General features: G+C 37.9%; 1 protein-coding gene across 2 annotated transcripts in view; it reads left to right on the top strand.

Moving 5' to 3' along the window:
- Positions 1-21,155, top strand: part of LOC132156771 (cadherin-23-like) — a 235,750-nt gene extending 214,595 nt beyond the window's left edge. Inside the window, exons 37-66 of one of the 2 annotated variants that reach the window (XM_059565791.1) lie at positions 512-733; positions 2,140-2,521; positions 2,643-2,776; positions 4,294-4,503; positions 4,604-4,711; positions 4,789-4,891; positions 5,859-5,984; positions 6,647-6,850; positions 7,212-7,670; positions 7,847-7,963; positions 8,687-8,911; positions 9,054-9,223; positions 9,788-9,925; positions 10,019-10,138; positions 11,028-11,205; positions 11,557-11,768; positions 12,507-12,701; positions 12,802-12,915; positions 13,891-14,020; positions 14,456-14,719; positions 16,350-16,513; positions 16,611-16,862; positions 16,975-17,072; positions 17,251-17,371; positions 17,456-17,535; positions 17,663-17,703; positions 17,841-17,901; positions 18,122-18,251; positions 18,846-18,968; positions 20,376-21,155. In XM_059565791.1, the coding sequence (XP_059421774.1) occupies positions 512-733; positions 2,140-2,521; positions 2,643-2,776; positions 4,294-4,503; positions 4,604-4,711; positions 4,789-4,891; positions 5,859-5,984; positions 6,647-6,850; positions 7,212-7,670; positions 7,847-7,963; positions 8,687-8,911; positions 9,054-9,223; positions 9,788-9,925; positions 10,019-10,138; positions 11,028-11,205; positions 11,557-11,768; positions 12,507-12,701; positions 12,802-12,915; positions 13,891-14,020; positions 14,456-14,719; positions 16,350-16,513; positions 16,611-16,862; positions 16,975-17,072; positions 17,251-17,371; positions 17,456-17,535; positions 17,663-17,703; positions 17,841-17,901; positions 18,122-18,251; positions 18,846-18,968; positions 20,376-20,714 (5,220 nt within the window). In that variant the 3' untranslated portion in view covers positions 20,715-21,155. Of the gene's footprint in view, positions 1-511; positions 734-2,139; positions 2,522-2,642; positions 2,777-4,293; positions 4,504-4,603; positions 4,712-4,788; positions 4,892-5,858; positions 5,985-6,646; positions 6,851-7,211; positions 7,671-7,846; positions 7,964-8,686; positions 8,912-9,053; positions 9,224-9,787; positions 9,926-10,018; positions 10,139-11,027; positions 11,206-11,556; positions 11,769-12,506; positions 12,702-12,801; positions 12,916-13,890; positions 14,021-14,455; positions 14,720-16,349; positions 16,863-16,974; positions 17,073-17,250; positions 17,372-17,455; positions 17,536-17,662; positions 17,704-17,840; positions 17,902-18,121; positions 18,252-18,845; positions 18,969-20,375 lie in introns of those variants that run through there. The other variant, XM_059565790.1, reaches the window with a different exon arrangement.
- The last annotated feature ends 970 nt before the right edge of the window (positions 21,156-22,125 follow it).

The raw sequence follows: 22,125 nt of genomic DNA, 5'->3' as shown, positions 1-22,125 counted from the left end.
GACTTTGGATGACTCAGAATTTTATAATATGTTCCTCTTGAGACAATATTTAGAATTTTTGTCATAGTTGTCCAAATTTGGGTTCCAGTGCTCATGAGAACTCCTTGAGGGAACATGGAGGGGATCTTATACCTGTTGATAGTATTAGAAGCCATAGAAAATGCCCACATCAGTAAACTCCTGCCATCACACACGCAGGTCATCACGTTATGCAAATAACATTCAAACTTGCTACACTAGTTCAACCATGATACCACGAGATAAAGCTTACTCCACATGTACAGTATAGTCTGTTCAGAAGAAAACATGCAAATACTAATCCAAAGGCCATAATCTTTCCTCTAATAACAGATACTGTATGTGGCATGTTTACAGATGAGTAACAGATTCTGTAACATATGATTGATTGATTGACTGATTGAAATGGGGCATATTTTAATTTGTTTTTTACATATATCTGTCCCGTTGGATTTCCGTAGTTTTATTGTCTGTCTGTCATCCATTTCCACAGGCGTCCACCACCGTTTGGGTCCGTATAATTGATGAAAACGACAACGCGCCTGAGTTTCCGGAGGAAGAGTATGTGACGGAGCTCAGAGAGGGGCCAAACACAGTAGGAGCCATTATCGCAAAGGTTACAGCCATCGACCCTGATGAAGATCTCAACGGAACCATCCGTTATGCCATCTCCAATGGCAACCTGGTCCAGACGTTCCAGATCAATAGCATAACGGTGAGGGGGTCCGAGAGTAACAGACACGAACCCAGGATTGGTTTAGAGACACTGAAGTCTTTATTGTCATTATATAGAAATTAAATTTTTTCTCAATTGTATCTGTACAATTTTAACTTTTATTTGAATGGTCCCCTAATATTCAGGTCAGTAGTCAGTGGGTATTTATCAACTGCTCTTAAACTGTTTCCTCAAATCCTAAATATGGTGCTAAAACCTTGATACACATACTGTATAAGTTGTTATTTATTTATTATTACTTACCATATGTGACCCTGGACAACAAAACCAGTCATAAGGGTCAGTTCCATCTGAATAAATCAGGGTTTACATTTATTGTTAGGAGAGGACAATATTTGGCCCAGATACAACTGTTTGAAAATCTGCAAAAAAATCGAAATATTGAGAAAATCGCATTTGAAGTTGTCCGAATGAAATTCTTAGCAATGAATATTACTAAACAATAAATACATTTTGGTATATTTACGGTAGGAAATGTACAAAATATCTTCATGGAAGATGATCTTTACTTAATATCCTAATGATTTTTGGAATAAAAGAAAAATCTGTCATTTTGACCCAAACAATGTATTGCTGGCTATTGCTACAAATATACCTGTGCTACTTTTGACTGGTTTTGTGGTCCAGGGTCACATGTGTTGTTTTAAAATAATGCATTATTATTTGAACCCAGCCAGTAATTTTAAATGTAAATACTTTGAGTTTGCATAGATTACATTGATAACAAATTGCATAATGACCTGAGTAAACACATTAGATTATATATAGTTTTTTTCTATAAATGAGCCTGAAAAGGCCAATATAAGTGTAAACAATAAATTAGTGACAAATACTGAATGCAAAACTTTTGTGGTCAAATATTGTATATTTCATGCAGTCAGTAAGATTTTTGAAATGTATGCTTACCAAGGCTGCATTAATTAGATCAAAAATACATTAAAAACAGTAATATTGTGAAGCATTATTGCAATTTAAAATAACACTTTCCTGTTTCAATGTTGAATTTTAAGCATCAGTCTTCAGTGTCACATGATCCTTCAGAAATCATTCTAATATGGTGATTTGCATTTCTTAATATTGTCAGTGTTGAAAACATTTTTAATGTATATATTATATATAATATATATTTTTTGAGGCGGAAACTGTGATATAAAATCCTTTGATGAAATGAAAGGTTAAATGCACAGCATTTATTTGAAATAGAAATCTTTTGTAGCATTATAAATGTAGATTTTGATCAATTTAATGCATCCTTGCTGAATAAAAGTATATTTAAAATGTTCAAAAGAGACTTGATAGTTTACAAAAGACTTCCTGAGAATGATTCATATACTCCACTGCAGTGCGTGTTCAAATTGTGTTTTTGTTTGTGTGTGTTCAAACAGGGTCAGATTGTAGTCATTAAGGAGCTGGATTATGAGATCAGTAATGGTCATTATGTGCTGACGGTCACAGCCACAGATCAGTGTCCTATACCTCAGCTCAGACGGACCTCCAGCACCACAGTGAGTTCATATCTGCTACACACACGTGTGCAGTCCTCACCACTCCTTTATATCACACTCACACACTGTCCTGTACCGCAGGTCCTGGTGAATGTGGTAGATGTGAACGATAACGCACCCATCTTCCCAAGACCATTCGAAGGTCCGTTTGATATCACAGAGGGGCAGCCGGGTCCACGTGTGTGGACCATTAAAGCCACGGACGCCGACTCGGGATCCAATGGAAAAGTGGAGTATAGCATCACCGCAGGAGACCTGAAAAGTGTGTGTGATAGACAGTTGATTCAGATTCAATCAGAAAAATCTTTAGTGTTGATATTTGCTGTGTTTTTGGTCTGCCTTTAAAAATGTGTTGTTCCTTTCTTTCTGTCTCTCTTTCCCAGATGAGTTTGTAATTTCATCTGTTGAGGGAGAGTTAAGAGTGAGGAGAGATGTAGAGCTGGACAGAGAAACTATTTCCTATTACAACATCACCATTACTGCCAAAGATCTGGGAACGCCAGCGCTCAGCTCTACGGTAAACACCCCCACACACATTCAGTTCATATTCTTCTACTTTGCAAAAATATTATGAACTGATGGGAAAGTACATGCTTTTGAGGAGGTGGAAACACAATGTGCCTTTAATTGGGACATACTAAATTGCACTGTGACACCAAAGACCTCTTTGTTGTGTACACGTTGCATTTGTAGGTAAGCATCAAGCTAAATGAATTGGTATTTGTAATTACTAAAATTCATTGTTATTATTTTAGTTTGATGTTAATATATTTAAAAACAGCATCTTTTATCACTAGAGCTTCACGGTTGATCTAAATAGAACTGAAAATTGAAGTTGAAACTGAAAAGTCTGCAATTTAATTAGATATGTGACTTGTGTGTTTCAAAATGAGTTGGCATTGGGTTCTTTTGCACAAGAGCTACTTTTGCAAAAATTATGTTTTCTCTGAGAAGCTTGGTTCAGAGTAAATGCTGCTCTCCACAGACTCATCTCTGCATCTGCTCTGAGTTTGGGTCACTTAAAACATGCATTTGGGAATGCAACATATGCCAGCCGTCTTCCTTGTAATCTTGCTTGAAATGAGAAGTGCTTATAATCCATCTGTTGGGCCTCCCTGTAGTACACCAAAATAAAAGTTAGGTGGTTTTAACATTTGAAAATTAAAATTAAAAAAGTGTTGTAAAATAAAGTTATTATTATTATTATTATTATTATTATTATTATTATTATTATTATTATTATTATTATTATTATTATTATATTGTTTTTCCTAAATAATCAGTGTTATTTTACAGTGCAGTAGCAATATTTCTTTTCTCTATTTTAATACAAATGAACACAGCAAATGTCTTCTCAGTGATGATTCTAATTCCTGTATAAGTTCATTAAAGAAGTGAATGCTGTTTGCTTGTTTTTATTGGGTTTTCTTTTCTTTTTCTCTTTCAGATTGTGAACTATTAATAATTGTTTGAATGTATGTTATTGTGTTGATCTAAAAACAATAAAAATAAAAAGCTTAAAAAATTTAATTAAATCAACAAATAATAACTTTTAACACACACACACACACACACACACACACACACACACATATATATATATATATATAGTAAAATATTACCATAGCAATATATTTTTTCCATATTTTATTTTATATTATTATTATTTTTTTTTTTACTGATATATAATCACAAAACATTTTGGCCAAATTGTGAAACCATACAAACAAACACAGCAAACATGGAACTTTAAAACAAAGAATAAGTGCAATTTAAATTTGTATCAGAAAGAACACAGTTACATTTTACCTTAAATCCCCATTTTCCCATTCCTTTTCTGTTCTTGGCCACAGTAGAAAACATAGAAAGGAAATGCTTCAAATCTATAAATCATGCATGATCATACACACTTTAAAAAAGGAAATGGCATGTTTCAATCCACGTTAATTCATTTATTTGATACTATTTAGTATGGTTTAAATGCAAATTCTTATTCACTGAATCACTTAAATATTTCCCATAATTCAATGTCAGGTGGTAGTGGGCATTCAGGTGTTGGACATTAATGATAACGACCCCGTCCTGCTCAACTTACCCTATAACACCAGCGTGAGCGAGGGAGCACCGGTCCAGACCTCCATCACTCAAGTGCGGGCACAAGACTTGGACAGCGGCCGCAACGCTCTCCTCACATACAGCATCACGGCCGGCAACAGTGATGGATCATTCTACATTAATGAGACCGTAAGAAACAGAGGGATGTTGGAAAGAAGAAAATAAGATGTAATGTAAAGACATAAATAATAATGTACGAGTGAACAAACCAATGTTCTTTTCCCTCCAGTCAGGTGTGGTTCAGGTGAACAGGCCGCTGGACAGAGAGAGAGTGGCTGAATACAGCCTCACCATCACCGTCAAAGACAACCCAGACAACCCTCGCATCGCACGCAGGGTAAATAACACAGCATTTCCAGCTTTCACAGCACCATGAGCTGAACACTCTCATGAGACTCTTTTCTCTCTGCTCAGGACTCAGAGTTGTTGGTGGTGACAGTGCTGGATGTGAATGACAACAGGCCCATCTTCACCCAGTCCAGCTACAGGGGCGAGATCAGTGAAAACTCACCCACAGGTTCTCGTTAACCACATCCTGATTCTCAGAAATGAAGATCGTGTAGAGATCCTCTCTTCAAAGAAAGGGCAGAGAAGAAAAGCTTTTTTCTTCTGCGTTGATTGCTTTTGTCATAACAAATCTTTTAAAACACAAGCTTGTTGCACTGTTAAAACACTGTGCAACTTTCAGAACAAAAATGACATATTATTAACCAAATTAGCAAAAGTGGCTTGTTTTAAATCTTCAAATTTCTGACATTTGATGTTAACACTTGATCATCGCTCACATAATGCAAATCTAGAACCCATAAATAGGCACACGTCTTAAAGGTTAAAAATTGACAAGTCAGATTACATTTTTATAAATGGTGCAAATTGTCATTATTCAGCTTAATGTTGATTCAGTTCAGTAACAGTGATAATGTTGCAAAGTGCATCAATTATAAAACAAGTTCAATTCCGCTATAAGCAGGTCTACAGAAGATAATCATTATTCAGCTCAATTCAGTTCAATATTGATTCATTTCTAATTAATTTGATATGAATCTGATCAATTCATTTAATTCAGGAATAAGACGGTAATAAATTTATAGTGTCATTCAAGTTTTGAACTCATCTGAGTGTAGTCAAATCAGTAATATTTTCTTAATATTAGTTGCCTTTTAACCCCAACTGAGCAAGATTTTGGTAAACGGTGTGATTCGGGATTTCAGGTGGCATCACAAGTATGACATTATTCAGTAATCATGAAAGTAAGCATGAAAAACTAGATTATGACTCTCTTGGGCAGCTGAAGTGGACTAACATAACATACTCTGAAGGGAAATAAATACGGGATGAACAGTGATGGTCATGACTCTTTAACATGAGATCAAAGCTGAACCTCTGAAGCCAAATCTCTGAACCTCTCTCTCTCTCTCTCTCTCTCTCTTTTTCTCTCTCTCTCTCTCTCTCTCTCTCTCTCTCTCTGTCTGTCCGTCCACCAGGCACCACTGTGTTGATTCTAAATGGCCCAGTCCTAGCAGAGGACAAAGACATTGGGGAGAATGCAGTGGTGAGGTATCGTCTTCTGGGAACCAGAGTGGACCTCTTCTCCATAGACTCCCGCACAGGTCTGACGTTCAGCACAGATGCTATGGGTTATGTCTGTTATGTTTTCATGTTTTCCGAAATTGAAGGCCTCGGGACGTTTTAAAGAAGATATGTTGATATTTTCAAGAGATGATATTAAGAGGCTAATATTCAGTTTGAATGCTCACCTTGATATAGTTTTTTTTTTCTGTAAGTGCAGTCCATTACTTTACTTTACTTTAACTTTACTGTACTTTACTGTAGACATCAAATGGAATTGGAAAAATAAAAACAGATTTCCTAAACTTCCCCATCTGATATTGGTAGAGAAACAGATAAACTCAAGCCATTTGTAAAACTAGTTTTGCTATGTCAGGTTGGTTGGGATAGAGTTTGCACTATTTAGTTTGCTTATAGTTGTCTTTGTACAGTATATTAAATTAAGAAAGTATTTTAACATGAAATGATTTGAACCTTTTATACAATCTTTTTTCAAAGTTGTTTATAAATTGGTCTTTTTAAGTATAATTAAATGGTCTTAAATTGAATTCCTTTAAACATGCAGATATTTCATATCTGTGGTATCAGTTATACAAGATAACAGTCCTACCAACTTTCATACACCCACAGAGTTTCTGGTAATCAAGCACTACTCCCACTCATGACACGTCCTCTGTCCCACCCCCTCTCTCTGTGTCTCTAGGGGTGGTATCAGTGCGTGGGGGTGCTGTGCTGGACCGGGAGGCCTTCTCTGTGCCGCGGGTGGAGCTGTTTCTGCTTGGGGAGGATGTGGGAGGTTTAAACAGCACCGTTCTGCTCACTATCACCATCCTTGACTTAAACGACAACCCACCTGTCTTCAATCCATCCAGTTTCACTGTACGCCTGCCAGAAAACAGCCCCACAGGTGAGAAACTAGTTTACTCTGGTTTGTTGGGTCCTATTGTGGTGTTATTGGAAGTGTGTTGTTGTTGTTATAAACTAATACATATTAATACAAATAATGGTATTTGCGAGTTAGTATTTTTTAAGTATTTTTTATAATTTTATACGATTATTAATTAAAAAATGTATTACTTTTTAATGTATATATGTTTCTAAATTTAAATAACGCTGAAAAAAAGAGAAATATAAATGCAAATATTGCATGAAAAACAGAAATGAGAAATACTTGAGAAAACAAAATGAGAAAACAAACCAGAATCATTGGATTCATTTAAATGCTAAAATTGCTATAGTGTTTTATGAATTATTGTGTGTATTTTCAGGTGTGGTAGTAACGCAGCTCTCGGCGAGTGATGCTGATGCGGGCTCTAACGGTTGGCTGCAGTATCGCTTAGACAGCGGCGCTCAGGACCGTTTCATCGTTGATGCTCTGTCAGGTGCCGTTGTGGTCGGCAATGCTACGCTGGATCGAGAGGAGCGTAGCTCGTACCGTCTAGTTGTAATAGCAGCTGACCGAGGCACACCCTCTCTCTCGGGAACGGCGACATTAACTGTCGTTCTAGATGATGTTAACGACTCCCGTCCTCGTTTCATAAGGCCTGTGCAGACCATCAGCGTTAACGAGTCAACACCACCAGGAGAGGTCGTAGCTACGCTCACAGCTGAGGACCCTGATTTACGACCTCGTCTGGAGTATTACATCATCTCTGTGGAAGCAAAGGATGATGGGAATAATCCAGTGGATGGGCTGCAGCAGTCATTTGGAATTGACTTTTACACAGGTGAGCGATTATGTCCTAAAAGACATCATATGCAGCTCTTCATTTGGAATTCAGCAGCTAAACATTTTCATTAAAAAAAAAATCTATTTTCTATGGAGAAAATGAATGTGATTTTTACTTCCGAGAACCATTTTGTGCTGTGTTGTGTTGATATTTGTGTCCATCTTAATTCTCAGGTGCTGTTTTCGTACGAAACCCCTTGAACCGAGAGCTGGTTGCCACTTTTGAGATCATTGTATCAGTCCATGACAACGCCAGTGATATTATTGACATGTCCGTCAGTGTACCCAACGGTAAGAAAGATCTTTACTTTCCATATCTCTCTCAAACAAATTTTGACATTTTTTCATCTGTTTAATTTGCCCACCCTCAGGTAACCCAAGATGTAGAAGAGTTTGTTCAATGGAGCAGATTTGGAGACATTTTGAATTTAAATAACCAAAGGGTCCTCTAAGTGAATGGGTGCCGTCAGAATGAGAGTCCAAACAGCTGATAAAAACATCACAGTAATCCACACCACTCCAGTCCACCAATTAATGTCTCATGAAGTGAAAAGCTGGTTTATTGCAAATATGTTTGTGGCTTATTAACATTACTTGTGGATTATTGTGATGTTTTGAGCAGCTTTTCAAACTCTCATTCTGACGGGACCCATTCATTACAGAAAATCCATTGGTGAGCAAGTGATATAATGTTAAATTTCTCCAAATATGTTCAGATAGAGAAACTAAAACTCATTTACATCTACAACTATTACATTAAGATTGATCATGTTGCATTCTATTGAAAAGACCAATATGTGCTCTGGGACACCATGTCCACACCAGGTTTACTCACGAGCTTGACCAGCAATGTTAAGCAGGTTTGCCAGAAACCATGCTGGTAACCAACTTCCAGTCTGTCAGGTTTTCCTTGATTCCATGATTGCCAATCTTGACCAGCACTAAACCAGCATGAGGGGGATGCTATCCTATTTCCAGGAAGTTAACTAATTGAAATGTTATTTTTGTCCACAGCCAAATTGACCATCAACGTGCTGGATGTGAATGACAATGCTCCTCGTTTTCGTCCTTTCGGGGTAGCGAACTTCTCAGAGAGTATTCTGGAGGGTGCCGTGCCTGGTACCACACTGCTGTCGGTGACGGCTGTGGATCCCGATAAAGGACCCAACGGTCAGATCATCTATCAGCTCCTACACCTGCCCCGTGGAGACTACATAAGACTTGAAGACCCATCTACAGGTTACACAAATAAAAACATTCACATTTCTTCAACATTCTATTGACATTAACCCTAAACACTAAGAAATTGAAGCTTGAAAAATGGGTTTTGCCGATTTAATTTTATCTCTAATCTGCATGATGCATGCATCACTATCCACAGGTAAAATTGTGGCCAATCGGACGGTGGATTATGAACAAGTGCAGTGGTTAAACTTCACAGTGCGTGCTCAGGATCACGGCACGCCTCCTCGCTTTGCTGAACTTCCTGTCTATCTGCGGATTGTTGATGTCAATGACAACAACCCAGTCTTTCGACAACCTTTATATCAGGTAAATCAGTACAGACCAGAGAAACAGGGTACTGTGCAGATTGAATGTGAAGCTCATGCAGTGGGTTCAAAGTTTGACACTTTAGTGAAAATGCTTCTGGGTTGCTTTTTGCTTATTTAATGCAAAATCTTAAAGACTAATTATAATAGTAACTACTAATTTTAAATATGGCCAGTAATTATTTATGTTGTTATTTAGTTAGAAGTCTTTATGCATTTTTTAATACCTGTTACTTTTCAAAATCAGTTTATTTCAGGATGTAAATGGGATTTTGCTATAGGGTTTTCACAGTTTCCACAAAAAAAAACATTAAGCAGCACAACATTGATAATAATAAGAAATGTTTCTTGAGAACCAAATCAGCATATTTAAATGACTTCTGAACAATCATGTGACACTAAAGACTTGAGTATTGATACTGGAAATTCAGCTTGGCATCACAGGAACAAATAAAATATTTAAAAAAATTGTTTTTCTTTCTATATTTTTCATCAAATCTAGCTTTGGTGTATGTAAAGTAAGAAGCCTTTAAACCAAAGATTTTGTGTATGCTTGTGTGTGCAGAAGTCTGTTTTCGAGGATGTTGCACTCGGCACTATTATTGTAAGTGTGAGTGCGACAGATGCAGACTCTGGCCTGTTTTCTGTCATTGAATATGGCCTAGTGGATGGAGAGGGCAGGTTCGGCATCACACCCACTACGGTGAGTGTGTTTGGTGTGAAAACAAAACAAATACAGTAACAAATGCCATTTATAATATCACTTGAATTAATTGTTAATGTCTTCTGTTATCAGGGGGACATCTACGTCCTGTCTGCCCTGGACAGAGAGACCAAGGACCGTTACACACTCACAGCCTATGCTAGAGACAACCCTGGAGGCAGCCCCAACAACCGCAGGGAAAACTCTGTGCAGGTACATGCAATGTGTGGATGAGCTGAAAAAATATGCTATTACCTTAGAAATCATATGATCCACATCACTTCATAGTTATTACTTCCAAACTCGAAAGTAGAAACTTGGAGGCACCATATGTTCCCCTTTTTAGAGGCCAAATAAAAATGTTTAGATCCTGCTCATTTCAGACACAAAAAGATGAACTTGTGTCGTCATTTTATCTCAATGTGAAATCAGGGTTCTAACAACCTGTTCTGCAAACTTTAAAGTCCAGTTGAGCACAGGATTAAAAACCAAACATGGATAAAATTAGTTGAGCAAGACACATTGACACAGTCAAGGCGGAGTCTCCTTCACTTCCAGTTCCTGTTTAAGAAGGATATGAAAAGAGCATAAGCTGTGCTTAATGAGGTTTAACAAGATGTGAAGTGTTTGTGAGGTGGCCAAGTGTTCAGCTTGCACTTCCTCTATTCACACTCTGCTGTTATGAGGAAATAGGAAGTAAAGAAGCAAAACAAGCAGAAATTTATACCATCAGCTGATGCAATGCTCAGTGCAAACTTTGCATAATATTGACTTACTAAAAGCTCCAGATGTGAGTAAAATAAAATTACAAATCAGCTTTGGTGAGTCCAGATGGCCAGTAACTGTTTCAGGATCTCTATCATCATTATATGTTTTAATTGGAATTGTTGGTTTGCTCTATTCCCAACCAGTGTTCAGATATCAAACTCTCTTGTACACGTTTGCATTTTTTGCACAGAGAGTTTCAGTTTCATGTGAACAGTTTTGCATGAGCTGACCTCAAAAACTTTGAAAAACAACCAAAACAGCTTTTGTTACTCAACCTTAACACCTCTGTATCAGCTCTGCCAGCTCCATCTTTCTCTCTCTGTGTGTCTGTCAGGTGCAGTTAACAGTGATGGATGTAAATGATTTCCGTCCACGCTTCTCAGAGCGAATTTTCACCACTAGTGTGTTTGAGAATGAGCTGGTTGGTACGTCAGTGATCACAATGAAGGCCATTGACCTCGATGAGGGGGAGAATGCATTACTTACCTATAGCCTACAGGGCCCTGGAGCAGGTAAATCACACACACACAGAAATATAGATTCATGGGTTGCAAATTTAAGATTAAAGAATTGGCTCTTGGAATTTTAATTGAATTGGATTTCTGTTACTTTTTTATAGTAAACACGCATATACACGCACGCACACGCACACGCGCATAACTGTAACTTTAATTTTAGCTTACATCATTTTATTATAACTTACTATTCACCATCGTGTTTTCTACCTAGATTCAAAATCATGTGATTATTTGTTAATTCAAGACATTGTCAATTTACTCTCCATGTACAATTTGATAAACGCACTTGAGTAAGGCTACATAGTTTGATGATGTTTCTCATGTCTCTTCCTCTCTCCATCACAGATGCGTTCTCTCTGGATCCTGACACAGGGCTGATTCGCTCCCTGCGGTTACTGCAGAGTTTCGAGAGGTTTAATCTGACAGTGGTGGCGACCGATCATGGCAGAACGCCTCTCTGGGGAACCGCCAGTCTTCAGATCACCGTCATAGATGTCAATAATAACAGGCCGGTCTTTGTGCGGCCCGCCAATGGCACTATCATGCACATACTAGAGGTGTGTAACAGTGACCAAACCAATCGCTTATTTTTATTACTAAATCATGTTTTCTTTGTTTGAATGTGATGTTTACTGAATGCAGGCTTTCTCACTCATCCTACTAATTACAACTCGACCACTTTTGATGTATTCTCAGTTATTCCACAGCACTCTTCTTTTGTCTTCCTTGTTGTTGTCTTCATAGGAATATCCATTACATGTAGCTGTCTAGTTGCGTGCTGAAACATGCAGTTGAGATCTCGTGCTTGCTTGTGTGGTCAAGCCTCCTGTGTACATCTGACAGCCAGAGTGAAAAGATCGTGTTGCAGATCTTTGTGATCATTTTGAAGCCCTTTATTTCTGAGCCCAAGCAATGAAACCCACCCAAGTGACTCAGAGAGATGTCAACCATAGTGTCATTATAACCAGATAGTATTTTGAGGACTTTGAGGAAACTTTATAAGTTCCTCTTGCAGTAAGGACAAGTCTTAAAAACCTTTGAAATGCCCTTGATTAGAGTCAGAAGCACTAAACGGCACATCAAAATATAAATTAAGAGGTTCCCTGCTTTTAATTCTGACTGAAATCTCTCACATTGACGAATGTTCAATACTTTGTACAATACCACTCAACACTTTGACCCAGATCTGTCACATGGAGGTTTGGATTGCGAGAGATTGGATGACCTGTTTTTGTTCAGGGTCAGACATCATGAATGAGTGAGCATTCGGTCATGTTTTGTGTGTGTTGTTGCAGGAACAGCCTCCCGGGCTGGTGGTGTATGAAGTGTTTGCTACAGACGAGGATGAGGGGGTGAACGGAGAAGTCCGGTACAGCTTTCTGCAGACTGGAGCAGGAAATAGAGACTGGGAGAACTTCCATATTGATGCAGTGAACGGAGTGATCACAACTGCAGTTAAACTGGACAGAGAGAAACAAGCCCTGTATAGTGTGAGTCTTTCTTTCTAACCAGACACATTTCAAAATAAACGACCATTGAAAACAGCAGAAAACCGTCAAAAACACTTTCAATCTCTGTATTGGTGTATAGCTGGTTGTGGTGGCCTATGACCTCGGGCAGCCCGTCCCATATGAGACCATGCAGCCGCTGCAGGTGGCTCTGTCTGACATCGACGACAATGAACCTGTTTTTCTTAAACCTCCGGTAATGTTTTGATCATTTGTTTTGATTATCAGATATATCACTATTTTTCAAGTACATACTATAGAAAAATTGGCCATTTTAATAGCAGCCCTGTAAAACCAGACTATGAAATAATAGTCATAAACTCTATATTATTTAATTAAACATTTAAATTAACCTTTAGAAAAGTATTTGTTTGCATTTGTTTTTATCACATTTGATACATCAGGCTTTTATGCCTAATGATATGATATGATATGATATGATATGATATGATATGATATAATATAATATAATATGAAACTCATACTCAAGGAGGAAAAGAAAACACTTCATTTTATAAAGAGGGCAAAAAAGAGCAAAAATATGCCTGTATAAAAAATATGTCCTGTTGCTGATAAATATTTGGCTGATCTGAAATTGTGATAACTTGTAATGTAAATCAATAAGATGTTTATATCAGTATATTAGACTATGACATATAAATGCTTGGCTTTATGATCAAAACTTTGATAATTAAACAAAATATATAATGCAATGTGCTGCAGTGATGACTGAGAGATGTTAATCACATTCCTGGATTGTATTTAATGCTCACATTTTAACATGATTTATTTTTTATTTTCTTATTTATTTTTTAAATGATGAATGGATAATCAAGTAACCCTACGTTGCGTCAGTCTAGTAAATGTTTGTCTGGAATTTTACAATCATTATAAAAGTTAATTCTTGTATAAGATTTTGGTAGAAGTTTACCAAAAACATTTGCTTAAAAAAAAGTAAAAACTATTCATCAAATGACAGAAGATATGTACTAAACAGGTTTTTCAGCAATGTTTTGATCATGTTGTTATTTTTAAGGCCTTAGAAATTTGCATATCAAATATAATGCAGTAGGTTTCAAAGGGACTTTCACATCATGAAATGTGATTGTTGAAAATTTTTCCTATCACTTATTGCTTAAGTCCTGAATTCTGTGTGTTGCGTGTATTTCAGAGAGGAAGTTTGCCGTATCAGTCTCTGTCGGTACCCGAGCACTCGTCTCCTGGGACTGTTGTGGGGAATGTGACTGGTGCAGTGGATGCAGACGAAGGCTCTAATGCTATCGTCTACTATTTCATTGCAGGTGTGGACACAACATTAAACAACAAAAATAAACCCTATAGAAGCACTTACATCATTAAACCAAGCTTATCCAGTGTTTGGCTCTGTTCAGCTGTTCGAGACTGTTAATGCAAATTTTACTTGGATTTTACTGAATTAAAATGTACCTGACAAGTAATCTCTCTTTACTGAACATATTCATGAAATAATATACAGTATTTGAAGGTTAGTGAACCAAGAATCTTTGATCAGCTGCTGTAGGTCAGGACTGTTTCTTCATAGAACATTTCCGCCTGCAGTTACAAATGTACTACTCAGTTGGCGCAATATTGTTGCATCAGTGGTGAATTTCCGATTTCTGAGAAACTTAGAATTTTCCTTAGCAGAACATTGGTAGTATTTCATACATGGTCATTGTAAACATCTTATTAACTGCATTACTGGTGCTCTTTTCTAGGAGGCGATTCTGAGGGAAACTTTGGTATGAGTGTTGCTGGAGTTCTACGGGTCAAAAAAGACCTGGATCGGGAAGAAATCCCAGTGTATTCCATCATCGTTAAAGCTTCCAGTAACCGAAGCTGGTCTCCTCCGAGAAGTCAAAGGTCACAGCGGGCCCAAGTGCTTGACCCAAGCCGTGACCCTACATTACAGGAAGTAAGAATCTTCCTTGAGGACATCAACGACCAGTCTCCAAGATTCACAAAGATGGAGTACACTGCAGGTAACGGATTTGTTGTATTCTGAAACCATTTTCAACGTTTTTATTTTACGGTGGTGTGAAGAGTACCTGAAAACCATACTTGAGTAAAAGTACAGATACCTTACAGTGAAAATTACTCCACTACAAGTTAGAAAAATCACCAATTCCAAAACAACTTGATATTTAACAGTACTCAAGTATTTTTACTTATATGAAATATAGGCTCAAAAAAGGCACTATACAAAGAGACATGCCAGTGAAAAACTGTAACGTTGTGGAGAAACTGGAGAAAACAGGCAGAGGCAAGGATCTGTGTGCAGGTATTTAATGGAAAACCTAGAACAAACAATAAATCAAAAACCACAGGGAACAAATAACAGATTGACGGACAAACAGACTACCATTACACTCAACAACTCACAAGGAACTAAAGAAACACTAGGGGAATATAAACACATGGCTAACAAGCATAACAAGACACACCTGGGTAGACCAATAAGAGGAACCAATGAACAAACTGACTACAAACAACACAGGAGACAGGAAGGCGACAGGTAGAAGATCCTTCAAAAAGGTCTATTCAGTATAATGGATGAATAAAATAATCCATCCAAATAAAAAAAATCATAGACTTTTTGCTCTGAATGTGCTGTTTCAGTGTCATTGCTGCTGCAGTCATGTCCTCATCTCAAATAGAAAACACCTGTGATTCACAACTACTTGCTTAGGAACTTACATTCATGTAATGTAGCCTTGTTGACAAGTTTGGCTGAGTAGTGGCAAGATAATAATACTTTCAGTGTAGTTGGTGCCATGCAAAATGTAATGTGTAATTGCAACACTCATTACACATGTAGTGGAGTAAAGAGTAAATTAAATTAAAATCAAATTAAATTTATGCACATAAAGTACATATGCTTATTCAAAAATGTAGTGAAGTAGAGTAAAAGTTGCTAATATCTTTGATGCTAAGTAAAACTACAGAAAAATTTAAATTAAATTACATTTATGCATTTAGCAGATGCCTTCTTCTAAAGCGATTTACAGTGCATTCAGGCTAACAATTTTTACCTATCATGTGTTCCCGGGGAATCAAACCCTCAACCTTGTGCTTGCTAACACAATGCTCTACCACTTGAGCTACAGGAACACAGGTACAGAAAAGATACTCAAGTACAGTAATTAATTACATTTACTCAAATACTTTACACCTCTGCTATTTTAGGTGTTGCTTTTATTAATTTCAAATTTCCCACCAGTTTTTAGGTTCATTTAATTTTAATTTAATTTACTTTGTATTTATTTATTTAGTCTAAAACCCTCTAGCATCACTAACCGATCAAAACTGACCCTTTCTACTGCTTGCAACTTCTACTTATGCTTTTGCTGATCATCTTCATATATTTTGTCAAAGAAACTTCTGTAATCTAGTTATAATCTAAAAAAGCTGCACAAATAAATTATACAAATATTGAGAAAAAAAATGCCAATACAGTTAAATGTGACCTTCATGTAACAAAAAGAAAAATAAATGTTGTTTATATATTATGTAAGTATTTTAACTGCTTTTACGTTTTATTTTAATTCAATCCCTATGGCAACCTGTTTAGATAAGTAAACGCAAGCTTACCTGTCTCTCTTTCTCTGTCAGGTGTGGCTGCAGATGCTAAAGTGGGCTCAGATCTGATCCGGGTTCAAGCGATTGATAATGACATTGGCAACAACAGTCTTGTTCTTTATCACATTCTGTCTATCCACTACATCAAACTACATTCCAATGACTCTGAAGAAATGGACAACGTCTTCATCATCGGTGTGTGTGCTTTACACACTTGCTTAACTCTCTGTTGAAATGTCAAGTAATTTAGATTAGTGTTTTTTTTTATTGACTCTTCTTTCATTTTTTTCAGAGACTGATGGAATCATCCGGACGTTTGACCTGTTTATGGCTTATGATCCGGGTTATTTTATGGTGGAGGTTTTGGCGAGAGATCTGGCAGGACACAGTGATGTGACTCTGGTGGGCATTTACATTCTCAGAGACGACCAACGGGTGAAAATCGTCATAAATGAGATTCCAGAGCGTGTGCGACTGTTTCAAGAGGAGTTTATAAACCTGCTCTCAAACATCACAGGAGCCATAGTCAACACTGACGACGTACAGGTACACACATGCTTGTGCTGTCATTATTACTATCGTGAGAAATTAAACTACAATCCTTGTCTCTACAGTTACATCCAATATTTCTCCTGTCATGACCATTTCTTTCCCATAGTTTCATGTGGATAAAAAGGGCAGAGTGAACTTCGCTCAAACCGATGTTCTGATTCATGTGGTCAACAAGCAGACCAACCGTATTCTAGATGTGGAGAGGTAAGAGTTATATACCAAACATGATCGATACATATCAAATGGACGTTTCTTGAACTATACAGCTTGATTGATTTTTTTTTTGCTGATTATTGAATTTGATTAATGCAGTAGTCTCATCTGCAGTTGCTTTGATTCTTTCAGGATGATTGATTGATTGATTCACTGAATTGGTTTTCAGGGTGATTCAGATGATCGATGAGAACAAGGAGCAGTTGAGGAATCTGTTTAGAAACTACAACGTTCTGGATGTTCAGCCAGCTGTGACTGCTCGTGCACCTGACGACCTCACCACCTTACAGGTGTGTGTGTGTCTTTGTATACGATGTATTTGCTGTATTAAGAAAACATTATACACACCATGAATGTCTGTTCATTTCTTTCAGATGGCCATTATCATCTTGGCAGTTTTACTCTTCCTTGCAGCAATGTTGTTTATCCTGATGAACTGGTATTACCGCACAGTGTGAGTACTTTCTGCATTAGATTTCCACAGAAAGAAGCACCACTTCAAATCCTTTTCTATAACTTGCCATATTCACTCACTTCCTGTTCAATGCATAACCAGATTTTTTGTTTCCTGTTTTCAACAGGCACAAAAGGAAGCTGAAGGCGATTGTTGCTGGCTCCACAGGTAAGTTGCTGGGAATGTCCCATCCCTCTGTTAGGAGGAAGTGGAGACTAATCCTCCCATGGGTTCAAGTTTAACAAACATTGCTTTGTGTTTGTTGTCAAGGTAAAGCATGTTTGGTTTTCTCTCTCTATTTACAGGAAATCAGGGGTTGATGGATATTCTGGATATGCCCAACACAAACAAGTACACGTTTGAAGGGTGAGTGAGTGATACAATGGTGTTGTTGATATGAGCCTGTCTGTATATGTCTTAACAGAGCTCTCAACTGCTAAAATAATCACAGGTGTGGCAAACCTTAACATACTTTTAATATTTGAGATATGTTCCAAATACAATGCTGATTATTATCTAATGGACGAAACTGCAAGGTTTAATTGATTGCATCACAATGCATCTCTTTCTCTGTGTGTGATTGTAGAGCAAATCCAGTGTGGCTAGATCCTTTCTGCAGGAATCTGGAGTTAGCGGCACAGGCGGAGCATGAGGATGACCTTCCTGAAGACTTAAGTGACATTGCTGACCTCTGGAACAGCCCGGCTCGCACACATGTAATAAACTAAAAAAAAATCATGCCATGGTGCATGTATTGTCATCACACGAACCTAGACCTTCTCTTTGTCTTCTTTTGCCTTTGTGGGCTACTTAAAGGGATATTTCGCCCCAAAAATGAAAGTTAGATTTTTATCTGCTTACCGCCAGGACATCCAAGAAGTGACGGTTTCTTCAGTAGAACACAAACTGAGATTTTTTACTGAAACTGTTGCAGTCTATCAGTCTTATAATGTAAGTGGATGGGAATCACGGCTAAAACATACAATAAAACGTAAAAAAAATGATTCTTCTTCTTCTTGCTTTACAGCGGACCACTTGGTTTTGTTTGTGTATGTTTTTTGTTTTGTTTTATTGTATGTTTTAGAATATAATATAATATTCCCATACGCTTACATTATAAGACTGTCAGACTGCAACGGTTTCAGTAAAAAAATCTCAGTTTGTGTTCTACTGAAGAAACAGTGTCACCTACAATCTTGGATGTCCTGAGGGTAAGCAGATAAACATCAAATGTTCATTTTTGTGTGACTATTCCTTTAAGTGTCATCTTCAATTTATAGGGTACTAAATAAATATCTTGTCTTCTATAGGGTACATTTGGACGTGAGCCTCAGGCCTCTAAACCAGAGGATGACCGATATCTACGAGCTGCTATTCAGGAGTATGACAACATCGCCAAACTAGGACAAATCATGAGAGAGGGGCCTATCAAGGTGAGAACATTCACTCCAAATCTGATATCAGAGCTACTGATAAACCTGTCAAAGTTTGGAGAACATAAACAGGCAAACTAATAAAGATCGCTGATAGCAAAAATAGAAGATAGGATCATCATAGTGCTTCAGTACTTTTTGAGGCCTGATTCCTAGACACAAATCTAAACTAGAGCATATTTCAAATGTATTTTCAGTTTAGAATCAACATTTATGGTGTCTTAAACTCAGTTTGGGACCCAATATAATAAAATGTGGAGTGAAGTGTTGTTGTTATGTTGTTAATGAAGTGAATTGTCAGAGTCGTGCTAAAGGATTCAGTTCATAAGACACTACATGACAAGTGCTGCCATCCAATCAGGGCTCGCTGCTCAAGGTGGTTTTGGATGACTATCTGAGACTCAAAAAGCTGGTTGCCGCCCGCATGGTCACCAAGTCAACCAGCCACGGTGACCAGTCTTCAGTCACAGAGGTGGGCGATGTGACAGGGTGCTGTGTTTGCTCTTCCTCTGCATCCTCTTCCTCACTGCTGGCTGACTACATCTCAACCCTGTCCTTTCAGTAGAAACCCTGGATTCTCCTTCTGTCCAGAGTCATGTGACCCTGCTGAAGTTTCCCAGGCTGTTTCACAGTCTGCTCACTGCTCTCCACTGCTTCACAGATCTCTGTTTCCTCTAAAACTGCTGTCAAATTGTAAGTTTATTTGTTGTTAATGGTTATTTTTCTCCTTCTTTACATTGTCTTGAATCCATCCATGCATCCATCTATCAATGTTATTCCATACATGTATTGTTGAATCCATCAATCTACCCAACCTTCATGCATCCATTTATTCATCAATGCATCTACCAAACCAAAATTCCACACGTCCATCTATAATTGCAACCATCAACAATTACATCCCACCATGCATCTATTCATCATGCCATCACTGCATCCATCATTCTTTTTATTCACCCACATGCATCCATCTATTCATCTACCAATCCATAATTCCATGCATCCATCTCATTGACAACTCCATCCACACATTTATCACTCCATCATCTACAATCCATCAATATATTCAACCATCCATAATTACATTCATCAACTAAAAAAAAACATTAATTCCTCCATTTACTCACTCGTCCATGCATCTGTCCATCCATGCATTCAACTACTATTCCATCTATCCATAATTACATCCCTATATGTCCATTCATGACTCCGTTCATTGTTTTATCATTGTATCCTACATTCCTTGTATCCATTCACCAATCCATAAAATGAATCATCAAACCACCCCAAAAAAATGACCATAAACCCACCCAACCAACCATCCATCCATGCATTCATTCATTCATTCATCACTCCATCATTGCATCAATTCCATTCATTCATTTCATTCATCCATCCATCTCTCAGCTGATCCAAAGTGACCTGGATGAAGATGATGACGAGCGCGTTGGTGTCGGAGGTCGAGGAACCCTTCGCTTCAAGCACAAACTCCCAATCGAGCTCAGGGGTCCTGATGGGGTGCATGCAGTTCACGGCAGCACAGGCACGCTGTTGACCTCTGACCTCAACAGCCTGCCTGAAGATGATCAGCGGGCTCTGGCACGCTCCCTTGAAGCCTTGCACGCAGATGGTGGACTGTATGCTGAAAGCAATGCCCGAACAGAATCTGCAAAATCCACACCTTTGCACAGAAACAAGGGCACCGACACTCTGTCTGGGAGTCCGTTAGAGATCACAGAATTATGACTAGCCGAGGCCTCGCTGGTCTGAGAAAATGTACAATGTGCATGGCATGCCTGGCTTCTTGTTTTTAATGGAAACTCTTTCCTGCGATGTGGAGAAGAGTTCAGGTTTGTAAGGGCCAGGTGTGAGGAGGGTGTGTAGATGTGTAGTATGTGTGTGGACCTGGAACACCCAAAACAAGGGCAGCTCATCTTGTCAGAGATACTTCAAGAGTAATGAGACTTTAACCGCACACACTCACTCAAACTACACAAGGGGATGAATGCACTCTCAGACCAGTGGAAGGCCGAATACAGACACTAGTTTTTATTTAGATACTTTTTCATATTTTAGTGGGACACCACTGCTTATGAGAGTATATCTCTGGGGCTTTTCACACCGCGATTAACCCTGGGTTAAACATTATTTCACATTTGGAAATAGTGTATAGTGTTTAAATTCACAAAGAACGATTGCAAAGTTTCTCATTTTTCACGCAGGGAACCCAAACAGTTTCTCTTGTCTGCCATTGCATTAACATGCTTTTGTCCAAAGTGACTTACATTTGGGCAGAGTACATAAAGCGATTCTTCTTAAAGAGGCAAACAGACACAGGAAGTGCTCATCATACCAAGTTTCAGGCATTTGTTCAAGGTTTTTTTTTTTTTTTCAGCTTAATTTATTGGTTGAAAAATGGATATTCCTGCCCTAAACACACGCCATTAAATAAACTCATGTTGCCGCGTCTTTTCACCCAATCAAACTTACAAATGGCTGACCTTTAGCTGTCGCTACTGCTATAGTATTATTGCGTTACCCATACTGCAAATTACTGTCAGTGTCACAGTATTTTCCAGATAGTTCCATAATGCGTTATGTTAGTAAATATTATCACATTCTGTACCAAAACTGAAGTTCGTTGTGTAGTGGCTCTTGTAGCTCAGTCGCGTTTGGCATTTAGTTTGACAAGGAACACAATGCAATGCATTATAACGGAACCCATGGATCTCAAGACTCATTTTTACTGACTGAACAAGATGTGACACAGTTGAGTTCAGTGGACACTCAAGGTTTGTTGTGGTGTGTGGTTAATTTGATTCAAATGAAATATTGAAACAAAAGCCCCTTTCACAAATACAGATTTTACTAGTAAACTACCGGTAAATTACCATTAGGAGATAATGTGTAAACAGGACCTTTTCAAAAATACTTTTCCAACAATTTACCAGTACGAGAAGTTGTAACATTACCAGTTAATTACTGGTAATGTGCAGTGTGTGAACACGGAGACATAAGACGTCTACTTTAGGACAATCCAGAGCCATTGAAATTCAAAATTCAAGGTAATCATAACCAATCGTAACATTCTGACACAGACGACACATTTCCTCTGCACTGTGTAGTACAGTTTTAAGTCATGTAATGCGATCTCTCT

The sequence above is a fragment of the Carassius carassius genome, chromosome 14, assembly GCF_963082965.1.
Source record: "Carassius carassius chromosome 14, fCarCar2.1, whole genome shotgun sequence".
NCBI lineage: Eukaryota > Metazoa > Chordata > Actinopteri > Cypriniformes > Cyprinidae > Carassius > Carassius carassius.
This window is presented reverse-complemented; position numbering and strand designations above follow the sequence as displayed.